The following is a 20,832-nucleotide window of genomic DNA, read 5'->3' as shown; positions in this document are numbered from 1 at the left end:
AAATCAAGTTTGCCTGATGTCCTAACACTTTCAGTAAAAGCCAAGGGGAAAAGATGGCAGCAACTGAGTTCTGTGCTCTTTTTAAGTACACGAGAGTGAGGGAATTCATCCTAAGGCATGTCTTCCTGACTGATGCTTATGCCTACTGTTTCTCTCCACTCCATCTTCACCCTCTAGCTGCCACCAACTCTCAAAGGCTTTGTTTGCTTCGTGGCCTTCCACGCTAAGACAAACAGCTTATTTAGAGAGAAGTATTTATGCAAACACACTTGCAATTAATAACATTTTTTAAAGAATTTATTAACAGTAAAATAAAGGCATAAAAATATGAATGACATGCAAGTCATGTAGAGCCCGTAGGCATTTTCAGGTGGGAAAGGCAGGAGAGAACCTTTTGCCAGAGAAATTGTGAAAGGTGGATGTCCCAGCTGGAGTCATGGCGATTCCCAGCAAACGCTTTTGCAGAATACCAGTGTCCTACCAAGGAAGACTGTCTACCTGCATAAACTCCTCAGGGAAGCTTTGTTTTGTCGATTGCTTTGGTCCTTCTCTTCTTTGCGCTTTGCTTGCCTACGCCCTCCGCAACTTCCTCACGTGTTTGTTGAAGAATCTCTTACCTCCCTTGTGTCTAGGTGTCTAGTTTCTAGACTTCTGGAAGCAAAACAAAAGTGTTCCTTGTCCTCTTCCCACCTCACAGAAAAGGTACCTCAAAATTACTTCACAGTTACCATCACTGTCTTCTACCCATTCTGAGCCAGCTCTGGCTACAATAGGTTTTCTTCATGTGTTCTTGGTTTGAGGCAGGGAGACAGAAAGCTCACTACAATTGACCAAGTGTCAGTGACCTGCCTTGTGTATCTTGTGAACCCAGCAATACCCGGGAGGGACTTGACTGGAACACTGACCTAGATTGCAGGACCAGAGAAACATGGAGAGGGAGACACAGGATTAGGGAGAAAATGCTGCAAAACCAGAAGTCCCACTGCTAATGTCTGCAAAAGCAGAATTTTCACATTTAACATCTCTGCTGTATTGCTGGTTAGCCCACGCTTGGATGATGAACCACTGGTATATGTCACTCAAGGATATTAAAGTTACTTTTTTGACCAAAAGGGAGAAGGCGCACACACTCTGCCTGCTGCTCCATGAAAAACCCTGCAGGTCAACAGCAATGATTCTATTTTTCTTACTATTAGTTATTCTTTAATGTAATATTAGTAGTAACATTCATATTTTACAAATGAAATGCCACATCACAAAACAGGACACCAGACTGGTTCAGAATTACATTTTTCAAATGAATGAGTCCTGAACTCAAACACCAATAAGCCAATTTAGATTGCGCACTTGAACCAGGCTTTTCTGAGTACTTTTGGCCATGTAACAATGCTTGGCCATCAGGAAGCAAAATGCAGCTTACTGGAGCTGAGTCCACTCTAGCTTCTTGCTGGATTTCATTTTCCAGATATCCAAGAACACTGAAGTAGCACACAAAAATTGTTAACTGGAGGAAAAAAGATAATGACAAACATGGTGTTTAACTACATTTCTTATGTTAGGACAGGAAGGATTTCCTCTTGCCTAGTTCTCATTACCTAAATGTGTTGTATTTTCAGTTAGGAGTGTATTCTCCCTCTGTGACCAGTGGAAAGTAATTGTTCTGAAACAACTCATGGCAGTGGAGGATGAGCATGTGGGCCTGTTTCCCTGTATTCATAAAAATGAAGCAAAGAGACTTAGCTTATCCTAAAAGCCTAATTTGTAAAATTACTAAAATTAGATTACACAAGTCCCGATTTAGATGTCAGAGAAATATAAAGTAGAGCTTATTTAGAGAGGACATGTCTTTTCACATCATGTGTTATCCACCATGCGTCCGGCTCTTCTAATGAAGTAGCAAAATTTCATTCAGGAATTCAAGCACTGGCATTTTGGACCATAGGGTTCAGCTACAGAATTTAAAAATCTATTTATATCCCTTCGTTTCATTATCTTAACTCATCTGATATACAGCACTATGAACAGCAACTTACCTCTTCTTCTGCCAGGAAAAGATAGATGTAACAGTTCCTGCTGTCCAGTACTGCTTGATAAAGACATTGACAATGGTTCCATGACACTAAGCATGCACTAACAGCACTGCCTTGCAAAGGCTGCTAATAACTAAAAGGAGCAAACTCTTACTTTAATATGAGAACAGCTGTTGCTGTCTGAAAGAGGAAGTAGAAAATGAAGAGGTTGTCTTGAAGGGGAATTATTTCTGTGGTGACATGAAAATACATTTGTGTCCTGAGGAGAGTCAGTGCTTTTTCTACAAATGGCCCTCAATATTTCTAAAGCCATTCTTGCACTCCAGGAATGATTAAAAATTGGCCATCGCCTTTGGTGACACCCAGACTGTGGCCTCAAAAAGCATGCTGGAAGAGGGAGGGCATGTTCCAAGTTCGTACAGCATCCTTGAAGAACCAAATGGCAAGAACCAGTATCAGAACATGCAAGCTCTGCAGTGAATTAGGGAAATCACTTTACAGTAACTATTTTACTTACCTTACATCTACCAACTCCATTATGGTTATGAGACACTGTTGTAGTTTAACCCAGCAGCTGGCAACTCAGCAGTAGACAGCTGCTCCCTCACCCCTCCCCTTCCCCCCCAGAGCGATGGGGAGGAGAAAAGCACAAAAGGGCAACTCGTGGGTTGAGATAAAGACAATTTAATAAGGCAACAAAGGAAATACTCATACTACTAATACTACACTAATAATAATGATAATAATGAATATGCAAAACAAACTATACACTGTACCATTTTCTCACCACCCAATGACCGATTCGCAAACAGTCCTTGTGCAGTGACTGCAGAACCTGGAACTTGTGTAAACTTCACAAAACTCCCCAAGAAGATCAAACTCCCAGAGAAGAGAGGATTCAAACTCATGGAAAAGAGAATAAAAACAAGGATTCCTGTCCCCTGGCCAACTCCGCTTCATACACTGAGCATGATGTCCAGGTATGGAATGTTTCCACTGGCCAGCCTGGGCTGGCTGCCGGGCTGTGCTCCCTCCCAGCTCCCGCACACCTGTGCGTCAGCTGAACATGGCAGACTGGGAAAAGCTCTTGATTTCATAGCAAAAACTGAAAACAGTTATAACAGTGCTCTCAACATTCGTCTCGTACGAAATCCAAAACACAGCAGCTACTGGGAGGAAAACTATCCCAGCCAAAACCAGGACAGACACATTTCTCTGTCCTACTATACAGGGCAGCTTGCTGCGATTTATTAAACACAACTTTACCTTAGCCAGATCGAATACTGCCAGCAGTGAAGCTGTGAGATGAGGGCTGCCTTCACATCCTTAAGACTGCGCAACAGATTCATTTATTTTAAATACAAAAATAAAACCTAAGCCCAATGAGATTCCAGATCTCCACTGTCTCTTCTTTGTGGGAGCCATTAGAGGGATGACATGGGTATAGACACTACTCTAAACCCAAATCTTAGACACCTGATTTTCCCAGAAAATGCACAAGTAGTGCCCGCACTACTTATTGACAAGTCAAATATAAGAGGAAAAAAACACGAGAAAAACAAAATGTATTTTATTAAAAAAAAAAAATTGTGAATAGCATTGTAATAAATAATTTTAATCCGTGTATGACCTCCCAAAAAAGCTATGCACCTAGCAAAATGTAACAAAGCAATAGCTTAAGAAATGGAATCCAGGAGCATGTTCCCTCAGCATTGCTTAAGCAACCACATGAGCATGTATGTCATGTCCTAGAAGGGAGAAGGTTCTCTTTCTTCTATTCCCAAAATGAACAAAAAGACAGTTCAAATCAAGAGCCTGTTCTTCCTCAATGTCCAAAGAGTTGCATTATCCCCCAGTGGTACATCAGGAGAGTAATGAGCAGTAACCAAGTAGTGCCAGCCATGTCACAAAGGAAATTAAATCCCCAAAACACTTTTTAGAGAAAGAGATCAAGAAGCTCAGTATTATCTTATTATTTCCAAACCATAGTTGCCAAGAGGATTACAGCATCTATTTCAGAGCTGGAAAACAAAATCTGTGTAAGGAACTGAGGGCTCAGGTGGAAAAAAAAAGCCCAGAAGATGCTATGAAATTCTTGATGGTCACAGACCTAAAGTGCTTTACACTAAAGATATTTTTAATGAAATGTGGTTTTGAAAGTGCATAAACTTGAGAAAGCAGAAACCTGGATATTTAAATAAATACCTCCATACCTAGTCACATACACAGAAGCCTGAATGCAAGGACATTTTACGGTATAATAATTCTATTAACTTCATTGCAGTTTTTCCTGAGTTACAAAGATATGGAAGAAGGTCACCATCACAGAATAAAAACAAAAAATTAATATCCCCCTTAACAGACAGAACACAGAACATCTGAGCTGTCAAACCTTCACCACAGAGGAAAAAAGCTTTCCCTGCTTTCTCTAGGTCTCTTCAATTTGCATATCTGTAAAAGGAAGAATTACATGAAAAAGTTATTGAATTACAAAATGATGAAGTCACAGAACATTTCATGGCTTTAGGACTCTCCTACAATTTGGAGGCACCAAAAAAAAATTTCCTTCATTGTCAAAATTAAAGATCTAAAATGAAATTAATTAAAAGGTCAAACAGAAAAAGATGATCATGGGAGGAAATAAAGTGGTAGTTCAAAAGCACTGGTGGGCAATGCTCTTCAGCACACAGTGAGATTGCTGTGCCTTAGGTCCCCCATTCTTTTAAAATCTTCTTCTGAAGTCTTTCAAACACATTCAGTGCTCTATCTGTCAGTATCCCTTAGCAGCGTATCCCCAGGCCCTAACTCTTCGACTTGGAGATCTGCACCTTCGGGACCAGCAGTCTCACCGTTGTTTATGGTTACTACAGTAAAGTGTAGCAGGGAGGGAGTCAGGATGTAGTCCATGTAAGTGCTTTAGAAGCCATCAAGAACATGAAAGAAAAACCTCAGTAACTTCACCCTTCTGTTCCACAGCACAGTATGTTTCAGAGATTTGGTCATTTGTTTTCTTGCTTTGCCGAGACAGAATCTCACGGCTTGAGACTCGCTTGAGTGGCCGTGATGGCATAAGGTCTTCCTCCCCATTGCCATCACCACTCCTTTAGTTGTGCTGGCACAACTGATCGCAAGCTACAGAAAATCCTAATTTGGGCTGTTATGTATCTCCACATCACATTTTCCTTTGCATGGCTTTTCTTTTTATTTTTAAAATCAGGTTAAATTATTTTCTGTAAGTCCCAGTACACAATGAGTTATGACGGTGAGTTTGTAAGACACAGAATGGGAAGCTGTACTTCTCCTGAAGGCTCTGTCTGTTGAAGCAAGGAACTAAATAAACCAGCCATGAATCATGATTTATGCTGTGGGCAATGTGCTGCTGTTTTTCCCTTTATCATTTATACTTACATTTCAGCTCTTTGTCTTCAAAAGAAGTAGCTCTGCAGTCGTGTGTGTCCTTATCTTTCGACAGCTCTTTAAATAAATGACATACATACAGATAACAGTCAGCATAGCTTAAACTTTTCCTATAGTGATAAATCTTGGTTAAAAGCTGCTATATCAGGCCGTCCGGGAACTATGTGAGTTAAATGCAGATCAGGGGAAGAGATTAATACCAAATGCTGTGTCCATCTTGGGCAAGTACTGTCAAAAGATGTTTTCTTAGGAAAAACCCCAACTGCTCGTAGGAACTAACTTTCACACAGCAGTTTAATTTGAAGTCATCTCCAACTAAAACCATACAACAAATCAAAAAAAGAAAAAAACAACCATGAGCCATCATGAGAGGATGCTAAAGGATTTTAATCTCTTCTCTCCCACTGTAAATATTAACTCTCTCCACTGCTTCCTCTGTTGTCTCGTTGTCATTCACTGAGCTTTGCTCACAGCAAATAACATCAGTATCTCAACAGGAGAAAAAAGAAACTTAGGGATGCTAAAACTTCTTGCTGTGCTTCTCTCAACTGGACCAAACCCTCTGTCCTCAATGTTGTGACAAAGACCCTCAAACGCACACTGTAATACTACAGAAAACACAGGATCATGCCAACATGGCTCAAATTGCAGCACAGAGTCTGCACACCAGGATGTGCTGCCATCCTGAGGTATATGTTCCAGGGAGCATGTCGCACCCTATCACAGACTTTCCAAAACACAGCCCACCACTCTGTCCTTCTCTTGTGCATGTCAGGACTGCATCTGCTCCTGGAACAAGTATGCTTTTCTTTCACATCTTCCTTTCAAGAAGTTGACATAGTAATGAAAAGTCATTCTTCAATTCCAATTTACAGTTGTTACACAATTGAAAAGTAGAAAGCAAAACGAAAGTTGAATGTAAATCTGCATTTGGCTGTCACCGTTCCAAAGTAAATTCTCAAGCACTTATTTCCACAAGAATCACACTGAGCTAGATTTATGCCATAGATACGTACTTGCAGTTGATGAAATCGCCACAGTTGTTCTGCTGTCCTTATTTGCTCTAACTGAAAGAAAATAAGAGAGAAAATCAAAAAGAAAGCAAAATACTTCCTTTAGATCTAGTGAGGGCTTAAGCACGCTGGTGGGAAGAGCACACTTAGCTTAGTGTAATCATCGGTTCTCAAAGCACTCCATTTCTTCAAAGACTTTAAAATATATTCTTCAGTGCGCCCAGTCTGTCACTTTCCTTTCCAATTTCCTTTCCTTGTTCCTAAGCCCCAACTCCACTGATATTATAGACTAGATTCACTAAAAAATACCTGTTCAAATTGTTTTCCATTGTATATTTTCACCTCGAATTTGAAGATATTGGGCAACAGGGGACACGTAGGGGATCACCTTCTCTGTACTGCTGAGGGGAAAAAAGCCCATATTCCAAGGAGGTTCCATTCTGAAAGAATCAATTGTCCGGTCATCTATAACAGCTTGTGTTTTAAAATAAAAACCTGTTGCTACTACTTTAGCTTCTACATCAACTTGTAGTTTATGTAATATATACGTGTGTGTGTCATAATCATGATAATCACATACATCGTGACATGTACATACATTATCATGTATACACCCGAACAATACATATTACTGAGGCAACCCAGGAAACTTCTGACCTTCACTGAAATCCCCAGATGGGAATCTTCTGAGAAGTCAAGGATTTTGCTGTCCCTTCTTCCACTTTCATGTTCTACTCCCATCCTATCACATTCTTAGGGCAAGTAAATTCTCACACATGGAGGGTTATCTACAGGTCTTCTGCAGCCTGTTAGCATCACCTGCAAGCCTGTTAAGCTTGCAAACACTTCTCCCAGGACACATGTCCATAGTCTAGGAGATGGGTTTGTGAGCAAAACACTGAATATCCACATTTAGTTCTATCTTGTATTTATTTTATGGAACTTGAACATGAATGCTTAGTGTAGAGTTAGCTTATAGACAGTTTTGTGTGATTTCCAGACAGAATTAGCACTGTTTCTGGTTTTCGCTGTGGAAAAGAGAGCTGGCAGACAGGAAAACCAACAGTTCTGCTATACCACGTCAGAAAGTACACCTCTCTTACTGTGGAAACTTTGGAGATACCACTTGAAAAGACAGTACAACTAGCCTTTGCGTTAGTTCCAGCTGAGGTTCATGCTACCTACACACATTTACATCTCCTATAGAACTCAACAATTTAGAGAGGAGCATTTAGTCAACTATTTTGTTCAGGTTTTTGGAGCATTTCTGGTACTAATTTAGAGAGTCATGCCAGCATTATATTGTAATGCTAAGAGTACTGTATCAAGTTCAATGCCTCTTTAACTTTTTCTATGCAGACAACTTGACAAAAAAAAAAATCAAAAAGTTACTCAGAAAAAAAGAAGTAGCTACACATCAGCTAAAAAAACACACCCATTTGTTATACAGAGGAAGACTTCTGGCAAAAACCACTTTCCTTTCAATATTTTCAAGTGAGTCCTATGGATGTTCTGAGACCTGCATAACTTTTTGTTATCTGTTAAAATGAAGAGTAAAAGATGCCCCTGAATATAAAATCCTCAAACACACCTCCCTGCCCTCCAAGGAAAAAAAAACACAACCAAGCAAACAAAGAAAACAGTGTAGCAGCAGTTATTTCAAGTTAAACAACACATTTCAAACATTTTTTCTTTAATATGGGGGCAAACCATAATCTTTTAATGCTCAAATACCCTAAAAAATGTTTCTCCAAGTTTTTCTTTGGTTAGCTAGCAAGTAAAAACAAGTTACCACCAGTGCTTTAGCTCTTCAGCATACTGTGATGCTGAAAATGTCCAATTCAAGTCAGTGAAGTGAATCGAAAAAGCTCAACACTTAACAAGGAAATTAATCAAGTGGTATGAAGTCACAGTGGAAATATTCCCTCTTGTGAAAAAAAAAATCTTTCAGACTCAAAACCTTGGACTTATCACTTCAGATGTAGTCCACCATTTTTATAGTGTTTTAACCATAATAGTAATATATAGAGAGTTCATAACAATCAGATAACTTAAAAAAACATGTGCTTACAGTTCAGCAAAATTTTTCAGAGAATGCAGGAAAAAAAACCAAACTGAAAAACTTCCAGTGCCCTGTCTGCTCCCAGCGTTTTGGTCCCCAATCAAGAAGGAGGACACAGAATAGAAAACTTCGATTTCCAGTAGCTGCATAAGCTGTACTTCAATGTTTGAATAGATTAGACACTAATCTTACTGCTCTACATCATTACCTATAAGAAAAATTAATATAGATGCATGGCTAAGTGGTTTGTGAAGGGCTGACAACCTGTTCCACTCAAACAATGTGGTAAAAAATTTGGTGGTTTCAGGGCGAAAGATCAAAGGCAGACTTTTATAATCTCATCCCACCTCTGTGAGAACAAATTAAAAGAACAGACTGGTAATAAGTAAGACACACTAAAACAAATAATTTTAATACCTTTTCTTACGCAGAGCGTAAACAGGAGCACTGATCCAAAGAAAGCAGTCATAATGAGAATTTCTCCAACAAAACGTCTGCTCTCAGTCCACAGGACACCATCAGCTGAATCTTTGGGAAAAACAAACGGATGAAAGACAATACATAATTGCATAAGTTTCAATCTTTTCCTTTCATTCTCACCATATTATTTTTGCTATGAGCAGTTTAGACATAATAGCATTTTAGATTGTGTCTAAGGTCAGGTGCTGATGGTGCACTTCACCGTATCTCATCCCAATAAAGGGAAAAAAAGATAGAACATATTCGTATTTATCTTTGCTTCCTGCATTCCATGTGATAGAGTCTTTGATTCCCGTCACAAATCCCGCCTGTCACCAAGGTACAAAGTGTTATATCTAGTTTAGCTTCCCATCAGGACTACAAGAAAGAGCCGATGGAGAAAGAGAACAGAGTCCCTTTCATCTGGTGAAGCTCTGAGTGCAAAGGACAGGTGGCTTCCTTGAATCCCAGAGGCACTTCTTGTTAAAGCCGAACTTGCCTGCTCACCACTCACTGAAAGGATGACTTGGCTTTCTCACTCTCAGCTGCCTGTTGCCACCCCTTGTCAGTCCCAAAAAGTGTGCCAGCATGGTGAACCAAAACTGCATGGTGAACAGGGCCAGGGAAAGGGCCTGACCAAGTAACAGTCTGATAAACAGAAATACTATTTTTGAGTTGGATCAGGTCTCCAGTCTGGCTGAAAGCTTGTGCAAACATATCAGGGCACAATGCAGAAATTAAAAGAGTAACCAAAAGCAAAAGCAGTAGGGGTGGTGCCCAGTTAAAAGGTCTAATGAGAAACTGTATTGGTCTTCTCCATTCATGTGTCTTCCTTCAGTCCAGACTTTATGAGAAAAAAAAATGCATACAATTTGTTAAATTTAAATACCCTCAAAGCAAAGGCTGTAGTGGCAGGAAGAGACCATATTGTTCAAATTTATTTGACAGTTATCATCAGCAAAACAGAAATTTCTTGGAAGGTTTGTTTAATTCATATGGGAGGGTTTAATTTCTAGACTCCAAGCTATACGCTTTTCAAATAATGGAAGTTTTTTTAACTCTCAGACTCAATTTTCTCATAACTGTAGGTCATGCAAAATTCCTGTCCTTGAATTCCTTACACACATGCACGATGAACATGTTAGTAAGTTGAAATATATAACACTAATAGCAAAACTTCACGACACAGGTATTTCTTTTTAGCCTTTTCAAAATTAGATAGGAAAGACAAACAAATCACAGCCAATTCAACTGGGACAAAATGACATAGAACCTTGACGTGTATTACCATAAATGAAGTTTAGAAATGTTACCTGCTATATGTAAAATGGCAGATGTATTTTCTTGCAGCTCTTTATTCCAGAATATACAGTAAAAAATCTCATCAATCCTACTTTTGATTGTAAGGGTACTTGTCACACGATACAGCTGGTCGCTTCCAGTTTCATAAGTTGTGTTTGCCTTATCACTCAAATCTTCATATTCTCTGTTTTGCCATATCACTTCTGCTTCTGGGTATCCTTCTGACTGACATGTCAACTTCCATTCGTTCTCTCCTGTGCTCACCACTCCTTTGGTTATACGTCTATAAGGAGCTAAACAAATGGAAGAAAATGGTTACTGGTGGGAAGCTAGAAGAACAGCACATATTAGCAAGACATCTTTTCTTTACCCCCAGCCCCCCATCAGCTTGGATTTTGTAAATAACGCTCCTGACAGGAAAAGTAAATATCACTATTGTGTCTCTACATAGTAACTGGAAGTGCAGGATGTATTCCAATTATGACGCTGTTTAGAAAATTGCATTAGCTTTCTGGTCTTTGTCCTGTCTAGACGGTTTTGCAACACCACTCCTTGTGTGTCATGAGGGCAAATAAAGGACAGAACATGGATTCAGCCTAGACAGAAACACAAAGCTGTACGACAGTGCAAAGGCCACGAGGCAGCTCCTGTCTCTGGAGAGGTTTCTTTAAATGCTTACCCAGACGTGTCTTACTTCAGGGACTCCTCTGAAATCTTTTAACAGTATCAGATAGCACTGAACCTCCTGCAGTACTGCACTCACCCTTAACTTTCAGATTGATTGTCTTGTAGTCGGCTCCCCCGTAGCCAATAAGACAGCGGTAAAACCCTGCATCTCTGAGCTTCACATCAGTGATCTGAAGGAGAGATTTTCCAAAGTTCAGGTTCTCTTTCAACAATTTTATTCTTCCCTTAAAGTCACTGTGCTGACTTTTGAAGTCTTCCTCTCCTCTGAGAAGTACATAAACCTGTTTCTTTAACTCGTCTTTCTTTTCCCAGCTGACACTTAACTCTCTAAACTTTAATTTCCCATTCACTGGAAATGTGCATTCCATGGTCACATTCTTCCCATGTTCCACAGTGTAAAGTGACTGGGGAGCTTCAACCGTGAATAAAGCTGAAAAACAAGATTTGGAAGAAAAATTAATTTTCCAATTATATGCCTAATATTCGAAGTGATGACTTACCATATACATAGAACATTTCAAGGACCAAACCCATCTGCCCCGTTCAGAAAAGTTAAACGTTTTTGCATGCACTTGCCCAAGTTTGGGACAAACTGAGCTATTTATACCTGCAGAGACCCACTTTGTGCGCACACGCAGTGTGATGCTGTACTAAAAACAGGCAAAAGTATGTGCACAGCCCCTCAGCCGTAGCTTTCAGGACACTGCTACAGTAACAGGCAATTGCTCGTGCCTCGGATGGGAATGTTGTGTCTATGGAGATGTCGATTGTTTTTACACACAATTTTAAAGAATACATGCAATTCCCAGGTTTGACAGTGCCAGTAAAACTATTTCGTGTAACGCAAACAGTACCTTGTCTGAAATGGTGTCTATGCTGAAACACCTACAGGGGTTTCAACCTGGCCCCATATCAAAGCACACTTATTAAGCACACATATCTAGTTTAATGTGAAAGCATGCTAAGGCCTTTTTATTTAAAACATTAAGGAAAAAACTCCAAATGCTATCACCTGAAGGAAAACTGAGGAATTAACATTTCTGTGCTTATACATGGAAAGGAAACATACTTAAACAGTTCTACTGCTTCTTACCAATCAGCTTCTTACCGTTTAGCAAATGCCAGTAGAATAAAAATATAAACAAAACCAAAGGCTTTTCCATGACGTAGCTAGGACCTAAAATGATAAAATAATAGACAAGTATAAATGTCTGCTCATTTTCTAACTTGCATTGTCAAATACGTTTTGTAGTCACTCCACACAAAGAACTGGACAGCAGGCACTGAATTCCACTCTTGACAAAAACATGACAAAATTGCACCTTCAGCTACAGTAGATTAACTGGCAGAAAGCTTCCTGTGTGGGTCCAGGAGGAACATCTAATTTGCTTTGCTTTATACATTTGTCCTCGGCTATGGCAAAATACATGCTTTATCACTATCTGTCAATCAGTAAATAAATACTCACAAATACCCAGCTGTTCCCCTAAACTGTAGCAGGGAGCGTTGCTCCTGGTAGGAGGATAAAGGAGTTTTCTATACGTGTTCTGTGGAAGAAATGGAAATTAGTTCTTCCCCACCTGTTTGCCTTTGACCTACTGTGAACATACCTCTGGTCTCACAGTACTCATTACAGGGCTTGTGAAGCTACATAGATTGTGAACAGAATTCCTGTAGTAATTAATCACTTAATGACTATTTATACAACAGTGTCTTTGTAAAACAGTGACAAAAACAGTCAGCCTACAAACAAAATCTATTGTCTTGAATTTCTGCTACTTTACGTCTGAACACGTAAATTATTTCAATTTTCTGTCACAAGTTTTTACTCTCTTTATTGACATAGCTTTTATACTGCTACACAACACTTTAACGTTATGAAACAGTGATTACTGTCAATTCATACACTTAACCTCCACACACCCACTGCACTTGCTAAGTGTGTATTTTAAGTCGGAGCAATACTAGTATCAAACACTGCCATCATTTTTCAAATTACCCTCAAGAAAAATTCAAACTCACTGTAATGGAATTCTTTTGTGAGTACAGAGCACTGTAGAATTTTATCCAAATAAAGTCATCATCGTGGATACCCAAACAGCCACAAAAACAACGAAAGATTGCCTTCAACTGTTTTCTAGTGGTAGCTTCAGCACTTGCCTAAGAAATTAGGCAACTGCGGTAACTGTCACGCTTCCTAACTGATGAATTTCTATCTGGTCTGCAACTCACCATTTTTGGTAAGATGTTTTGTCTTTCCTTCTCTGGTTGTCAACTTTAAGATGATATTAAAGTAACAATATTGTCCTGAATCATATGACACGTGCCTTTACAGTGTTGTGGCTTAAGGGAATTAGACTCCTCATAAGAATTTGATTCAAGCTACTTTTTTCCTCAGATTGCTGCTGCCTGATCCCAGTAGCAGGTTTGCAGCAGGCAACACAGATGGAGCCGAGAAAGGGAGTCAGTCTAATACACTGTTAGGCAGGCATGAGCAATTACAAAAGGATGTTGTGCTAACAGGGATGGGAAAACACAAATAAGATCCGCAGGGCAAAAGACCTGTTTCATTGATAAATAAACCCCAGGCTTCTTAATGCAGTTAGGTACCCAATTCACTTTGCCATGAGTGATGTTCTTAAAAGCACTAGCAAACTGCTGCCTAATCCTGTGTGTACCTGAGAGCTTCTGGTGATGTGCACACGTGCGAGTGCTTCCATCATGATGCCACTGCCTGAGTAAAAAGCAGTCCAGAGCACCAACTAAGCTCCAGAGTAAAGCTTCTGAGACAAGGTGGAGGCATACCGATCCCACAACGTGTGCTCTGATCACGCGTACTTTAGAGGCGAGCCTGCAGACGAGCAGGCCACCAAGAACGACAGGTGTAGGTGTGCACCCCGCTACGCTCCCCATGCCAGAATGACCAGAGCTGTAGCACGCTCAGCCCCAGGATACTTTCTGCTTTTTTTAAAGTAGAGGCTGTAGCTGGGTGACTGCTCAGAACAAACAGCATATGCCCTACAGTCACGGAAGGGTTCCCACACCCACCGCATGCAACCCATACCCACTTTTTTGTCAGGAAATCTGAATGTCGGTATGAACTCCGGTTCTGATTAACTCCCGGAAGGTGGATGACACCAAGTAAGCTTCTATGGTTCTGAGACCCGTGCTTGTATCCTGCAATTGCTGAACTTTAACTTGCATGATTTCTCCCACTGTAGAGGAAAACAAGCCTTACTACACACAAAAGAAGTATGACCATTACTTACAAAATTCCTCAAGACTGAGAAAGTCTGCTGCTGTACTCAGTTTTTCACTTTCAGAGAGAAAAAAGCAGGTCCAGGTCAAATCCAGATGCGCATGAAAAAACCCACCGCAGTCACCATTACAGATCCTTCTCCCGTTTCATCCTGAGCAGAAAGATCCCCTGGCTGGATCAGCTGAAGCAGCTCGAGACTTCGATGCCAATCAAAGATCTTTAGCAAAGCTGCAATCTTCTTGCTATTTTTCTCACAGAACCTACCACAATGCCCCTTCTCTCCTCCTGCCAGCTGCTGACATCTATGGCAAACACAGTTCTCTAAAAGCAAAATGATATTCACTGTGCAGAATGCTCTTCAGTATTGTTGCTCTATGTTTCCCTCACAATCACATGAAGAAGACAGGAAAAAACAGAACTATTTGCACAAAGACTTCTTGTGACAGAACTTAAATGCTGATGTAACTGCACCTACTTCTTTAGGAAACTTCCCCGTTATTGGAAAAAACCCCACTAGGGAAAATTCTCTATTGCTAACTGTGATTCACTGTAACCAAAGGCAGATATGTTGGGAAAATTGGTGCATAAAATACCACAGGCATTTGTCATCTGATCGAAGCTATATGAGCAACAGTCCTGGAACATCAGTAGCGAGAAGTCATCCATCTACACACACTCAGGGTCCCCACAGTATTAATTTCAAGTGGCGCCAAACAGCTGCTAACAATGACTGGAAATTACTACACAACTTACTCACATCTGCCAAGGTCATAAGTTGGAATAATAGGAAGAGCATTGCCTACCTGTCTCTGGTAAGAACAGATATTCTCTCCCCAAGACTGGAGCCAAGGGAAGGCCCCTTGCCTTGCCACTATGTGGTGCAAGAGTTGTTAAGCCTATGCATTAGCTTCGCAAAAAACAAAGGGCACTGTCTTTTTCTTAATTCTAGAAGTCATTCAAGAATACAGAACAAAAACAAGTATTAGAAACCAAAGCATGTACTCACATTAATTTGCAGACTGTAGCGGGATAAACTGGTCAGCAGCATAAAATACAACTTTAAATGTGTTTCAGTGTAAGTTCACTTACTTTTGTTGTCTCTGCGTATCTCAAAAACAGTGTTGAGATTTTCAGAAGCATTAAAATACGGTGAAATGACGACTTAGAAGTTTTCACGAAGTATTTTCTTCTTTCCACTTGACAGCCCACTCACAGTATCTGTCATGGAACTAAAAACACATAATAGACAAAACTGGTAAGCATTAACCTTTTTACTTGACGTGTGGGAGGAGCCCAGGGACAGCGGTATATGAAACAGCTGAATGTAACATTTAGGTTCTGATAACCTGAAACTACCTTGGGGGACTGAGGGGGTGGATTTCCGCAGTAGGTGAGGTGCATGAAGGTTAATTTCCACTGATCCCTTCTGTGCTTAAAAACAGGCTTCACGATATCTTCTCGGAAGAAAAGGCGCAACAAAAAGAAACCGAAACAAATCTGTGAAGTCCTGACTGCGAGGCCACGGGAGTCACTGATGCGGCCAGCTTCCAATGCCACGAAATTGGGTTTCCTCTTTTTTCCAGCGCTTGCCTCCAGGTCACTGGGTTGCTTTAGCCATGTCAGCGTTTAGTAGCAAATACAAGACCGGGACAGGGGTTTCGTTCTGGTTTTTCTTTTTTGTTGTTGTCGTTTATATATATATATGTATATACACACACACCTGTACATACAGACGCAGACAGACAGACAGAGACACGCACAGACACTCTCCCCCCCCCTCTCCTGAGGGAGACACACACCCCACCCCGGAGAAAGGCCCTGCAGACCCGGGGGGGTCGGGGCACCCCGGCGGCTGCTCGGGCCCTGCGGAGCGGGGCCGCCCCACCTCAGCCCGGCCCGGCCCCGGTGCGTTAAGACCCCGGCCCCGGCCTTCCCCGCCCGCCCCGGCTGCGGTGGCCGCGCCGGGAACCCCTCCGCGCTGCGGGCGCCCTCCGCGGAACAGGCGGCCCGAAAAGCCCCGGCCCGGCGCTTGCCGGCGCTGCGGTGGCCGCGGGCCGGGGAGCCCTCCCGGGCGGCTTTCCCGCTCCTGGAAGCCGCCGGCTGCCGGCAGCAAAACCGAAAGCGGGCCCGGCGCCGCGCCCCGTTCGCTGCCCTCTCGGCCCCGGCGCAGCGCTCGGGCAGCGCGGCCGCTCGCTTCGTTTTGTTTTCGTTTTTAATAGGAGACGCTGCTTCATGTTGAAGTGGTGTCCCTCACGGCCCGGACGGATGGCTTGCGTGGCGAAATCCGCCCGGGTGGAGGAAGGCTGGCGTCGAAGAACTGGAAATCTGGCTGATGAGCCGGCATCCGGGACGGCCGGGGAGCCCGGGAGCTGTGTGCTGCTCCTCGGGGGGCGAAGAAGCGATCCGACTTTATTTAAACATCTCTGTTCCCTGCCACTTCAAGATCCTGCTCAGGGATAAACCTCCAATTCAACAACCTGATGGGTAACGCAGCGTGGTAGGCAGTTTCTTTGCTGCGGTAACGTTTCTTACGTTGCGAAACATAACCCTAACAAGATCTCTGCTGTAGATTTCCCGTAAGAAAGCAACGCCAAGATAAGCGCATTACTCAGGACATTACTCTGCCAGAGAACCAGAGAGCCGCTGTGAGAACAGCCTGCTTGCCAGGGCATTCAATGGGTGGCATGTAAAGCAAGTTCAAGACCGTAACCCATGGCAGCACGCACATGGCAGAGATGTGTACGGAAGGAGGGGACGGACAGCAAAACCCCTGTGCTCTCTGTGCCCCGAGTACCAGGTACCACCGCGTGTAGTTAACATTTTTATGGGCCATAAGCCAGCAGGTGGTTGAGAAGCCACCAGGATCCCTACCTGGAAGCCATTGGGTTTTCTGTCGATACAGCACATTGCTGTGGAGGTGCCTGACAAAGATCTGTTTCATTCACTGACTTGGGTCCAAGCCTTCCGAAATCACATAAACATGAGCCCCTCAGGAAGGAGGATGTGGAATGTTAGGTTATGCGATAAAAGCTCCTCTGCACCCCCACAGAGAGGCCATGGCCAGTGGGGAACCCCAAATAACACCCTGTCCCTGCTGCTCCCAGGCCCATCACAGGAGATACCAGCCCACCAGAGACCCACCTCCATAAACACGGGGGAGCACAGAGGCCCCAAGGCAGGTGGGAAGACTCAGAGGAAGGGACACCCTGCCTGGACTGCGCCCAGGAGAACCTCAGCCCCGGGCCTGAAGCCCAGCAGGGTGAGCCAACGACACAGCCCCTTCCAGACTGAGAGAGCTGGTGCCTGGTGGTGTGCTGTGGGACACGCTATGGGATGCAGGGGAAGAGCATTTTGGCATTCCACAGGGCTTATTATCATATGTTTAGGTGAGGAACCAAATGTGGCAAAAGGGACAGATCTAAGTGATTTGGAGAGGAACAAGTGTAAGACAATAGAGGGAGAAGTGGATAAAAAGGACCAGTTGCATACAAATAGTGGATGTACTTGTCTGGCCATGCCCTACGCCCAGTTAATGCAGTCTGTTCCTTTTTTTCTTGTTAAATTGCTTTCTCACTCGTAATGGGTGAGGGACTCTTTATTTAGGGTGTGTGCATGTGTGTATATAGGGGGTCTGAGGGCCAGCAGCTGGAGTCATACCATGGATCGGAGGACCCATGTGTCCATGGTGCAGTGACTAGAGACTGGACTCAGTGGACTTCAGTGCCAGCGATCGGAGTGAGACCTCGGCCGTAGGCGCCCCGATGTCTGTGGTGGCAGCAGCTGGGCTGGGACCACTGGCCAGAGGGCCCCTGTGCCTGGGACACCTGACCGACACCACGTGCCAGCCTCTGGGATGGTACAGGGACCAAATGCCTGTGTTCCCTGGGTGCAATGCCCAGGGCAAGGCGGGGAGTGAGTGCGAGCAGAGATCCAACCACATGAGCTGGCGAGTACGCGGGGTGGGCTGGGAGGTGGGGAGCGGGTGTTTCTGAAGGCAAGATCACAGGAGGAGCTGCGACTCTATCGGCAGGACCAAAGGAGGCCCATACAGCTGCTGGAGAGACCATGGGGTCTGGGGAGTCTCAAGGGGAGAGACCCACTGGGGGTGTGGGTCTGTGTATGTCTCTGAGGGAGACACTGCGGAGGGGTGGTACTGGGGGAGCAGGGGAGTGCTGGCCAGCTCTGGATGTGGGTGAGTGGGTGCAGGGTTTACGCGTTCGAGCAAGGTGTCAGTGCCAGCAACTGGAGAGTGGCTGCAGACCTCATGGGCTCCTGTGTCTAGGTGCTAGACTAGGAGACTGGGGTGAGGAGCAACCAGTGGGCAGACTGAACGTCTGAGCACAGCTGCGGTAGAAATCCACCTTGTACGTATGTATATATATTCCCACCAGTGGTCCTCTGTCCTGCGCAGCCAGTGAGAGGGACAGGATGAAGCTGCTGACGCTGTCTGTGCGAGTGCTCTGCATGTCTGCCTCTGTCAACTGTGTGGCTGGCCGTGTGTGTATGTACCTACATAACGTGGTGTGCACATGAGTTCTGTGTGCGTCTGCCTACTGGGAATACATGCTCAGCTCATACTGGCTGGACCTGTGGGTGTGGGGCTGCAGCAGCCTCACCTCTCCCGGGCTGCCAGATCTGCCTGATTCCCCTGACATGCAGAACCGTTCCTTTCAGTCAGAATCACAGAACCAACTGTCATTCCCATTCTCTGTGTGCTGGATACCTTTCAAAACAAAAGACACAGAGCTATGTTTGGAATGCAATAGCTGGAATGCTTTACCGTATTCTGCCGTATGCTCTGAATAACATTTATGCACTTACCTGCACATTTACTACTGAATTTACACCCACAAAACTAGTAGTTGTGGCTGAAAATCACGTCTTCTTTTCTGTACAGAAATTCATCTTTCCACCTTTGCCCCTCTTGTTGATCTACTGACTTAATGATAGATGTCTATCCCAACCTTAATAGATGCCCTGCTCTCTTACTGGTGTATAGTTTTGGTTGCACTTTATCGTTGAATTGGACATTAGAGACAAATCTGAGTTTCAATAATACTTAAATTACTGAAACTGATTCCACGTTCGATACAGAAATAGAAAATGGAAACATATTCCATACTGGGAACTAAGACCAGCTTATACATGGCACAACCGCTTCCTTCCTGAGGCTCCTGGAGCACAGGAAAGCAGCTTTGGATATCCCCATTTGATTTTGCTGCACATCTCCCCTGTTTCGAAACAAGTATCTCAATGGGACTGTGTAAAAAGGTGCATTTACCCTCAGTATGCTGAGGGAAGAATACATATTAGACTTAGCTTAATGACAGGTACACTTAAAATGTTTTTTATGGCCAAAGAGGAAGCAGAGCTTATATACAGAACTAAGAATTTTTTGCTGTCATACTAAGTCTGCTTTTCTCTACACTACATCATCATGTTAGTCATAAAATCATGATGGTACCATACAAAGATAACAAAAATAAAACAAATTAGCTGCAGAAAACTAATCAGTTAGACAAATCACTGCCACAGACAAGCCAAATAACACAATAGCTGCAGGCAGGTGAAGAAAAGTTTACACAGACCAGGCCTGACAAACCTCACCCTTGAGGTGCTGCAAACTCAGTACAAAGGCTATGGCCTGCTGCTGGGAATGGAGGTATGGTATCGCAGGGTTACAGGGTAACTGACAACAGTTCCCCAGGACCACAGGGATTAGCTGCAGTAGTCAGTGTGTGGTAGCATACCCAGCACATGTAGTGTGTGCATTGGTCACATTTGGTATTTATAGAAGGTGTTAAATATGTAAAACCATTTTGTAGATCTAAAGACTGCAAGTTGAACACAAGATCAGTGACTGAACACCTGGCTTTATGAAGCTGCCTCCATCACCAGAAGGGCTACAAGGTGTAGCCAATCGGTATCAACTAGACCATGCCTCAGAGCTCACCTGGTTCTCTGGAAATCCTTCTGACATCCACAGTCGCTGCTGCAGAGGGCAACCAGAGCCCACTGTGATACCAGCAGCAGCCTCTGTGACCTCTCCATAGAGGAGAGGACAACAATCTCTATAAACCCCATAATGATATTCCAGAAGTGTTAGGGAACCTCCCTGACGGTACCAAGCATGATCAGATACTGACAGGCTCTATTAGACTAACAAAACGTAACAACACGAGAAGGACAGCACAAACGAACACAATGAAATGTTAAACACTTCTTTATTCTTCAGTTTCTTACAGTGAAGAAAAAGCTTTCTAGCAAACACTGTCAAATCCTTTTTAGTAGGATTCTGTGATGCAAGGAACCTTTTCCAAATGGAAAACCAAAATGAGCAAATATGAGCTGAGTAATCATTATCTCTGGGACTTATTAAGCATCAGCATATCTCTTTCGTAACTTCTTCGCTTCTAAGTCACAGGGTGAAACAAATCTATTCCACATGTTATCCAGTGGGTTCCCCTCCACCACCTAAATTAACAACAGAATTTTATTTGATTTTTAAAAAATCAGGAATTTGATGAGTAGGAATCAAAATTTCCCATTTGTTGCTGCAGTTCAGAAAAGAGGCACTCTGGTCATGGGAACTGATGCCAGACA

The 20,832-nt window shown here is 43.0% G+C and overlaps 1 protein-coding gene across 3 annotated transcripts; it reads right to left on the bottom strand.

Annotated features, from left to right (window-relative positions):
• Nucleotides 1-2,729: 2,729 nt before the first annotated feature.
• Nucleotides 2,730-14,368, bottom strand: CD274 (CD274 molecule). Of its 3 annotated transcripts, none has more exons than XM_075411706.1 (8): nucleotides 14,240-14,368; nucleotides 12,079-12,147; nucleotides 11,047-11,400; nucleotides 10,295-10,576; nucleotides 8,940-9,050; nucleotides 6,464-6,514; nucleotides 5,439-5,504; nucleotides 2,730-4,481 (listed from the first exon to the last, which is right to left on the bottom strand). In XM_075411706.1, the coding sequence occupies exons 2-8, from the start codon at nucleotides 12,131-12,133 to the stop codon at nucleotides 4,459-4,461; spliced, it is 942 nt and encodes a 313-aa protein (XP_075267821.1). In that variant the 5' UTR covers nucleotides 12,134-12,147; nucleotides 14,240-14,368; the 3' UTR covers nucleotides 2,730-4,458. The 3 variants fall into 3 exon arrangements, with proteins under 3 accessions (XP_075267821.1, XP_075267819.1, XP_075267820.1); XM_075411704.1 differs by lacking the exon at nucleotides 14,240-14,368 and adding an exon at nucleotides 12,439-12,589; XM_075411705.1 differs by lacking the exons at nucleotides 2,730-4,481; nucleotides 5,439-5,504; nucleotides 6,464-6,514; nucleotides 14,240-14,368 and adding exons at nucleotides 6,645-6,900; nucleotides 12,439-12,589.
• Between the last annotated feature and the right edge of the window lie 6,464 nt (nucleotides 14,369-20,832).

Source organism: Opisthocomus hoazin, chromosome Z (assembly GCF_030867145.1).
Source record: "Opisthocomus hoazin isolate bOpiHoa1 chromosome Z, bOpiHoa1.hap1, whole genome shotgun sequence".
Lineage (NCBI taxonomy): Eukaryota > Metazoa > Chordata > Aves > Opisthocomiformes > Opisthocomidae > Opisthocomus > Opisthocomus hoazin.
This window is presented reverse-complemented; position numbering and strand designations above follow the sequence as displayed.

Bases quoted from the DNA above. Each gene is read 5' to 3' on its own strand.
- CD274 (XM_075411706.1), bottom strand. From the start codon at position 12,133: ATGGAAAAGCCTTTGGTTTTGTTTATATTTTTATTCTACTGGCATTTG. The intron at 11,401-12,078 runs GTAAGAAGCTGA...CTTGTTTTTCAG, and splicing joins CTACTGGCATTTGCTAAACG to CTTTATTCACGGTTGAAGCT. The intron at 5,505-6,463 runs GTACGTATCTAT...ATTTATTTAAAG, and splicing joins GGCGATTTCATCAACTGCAA to AGCTGTCGAAAGATAAGGAC.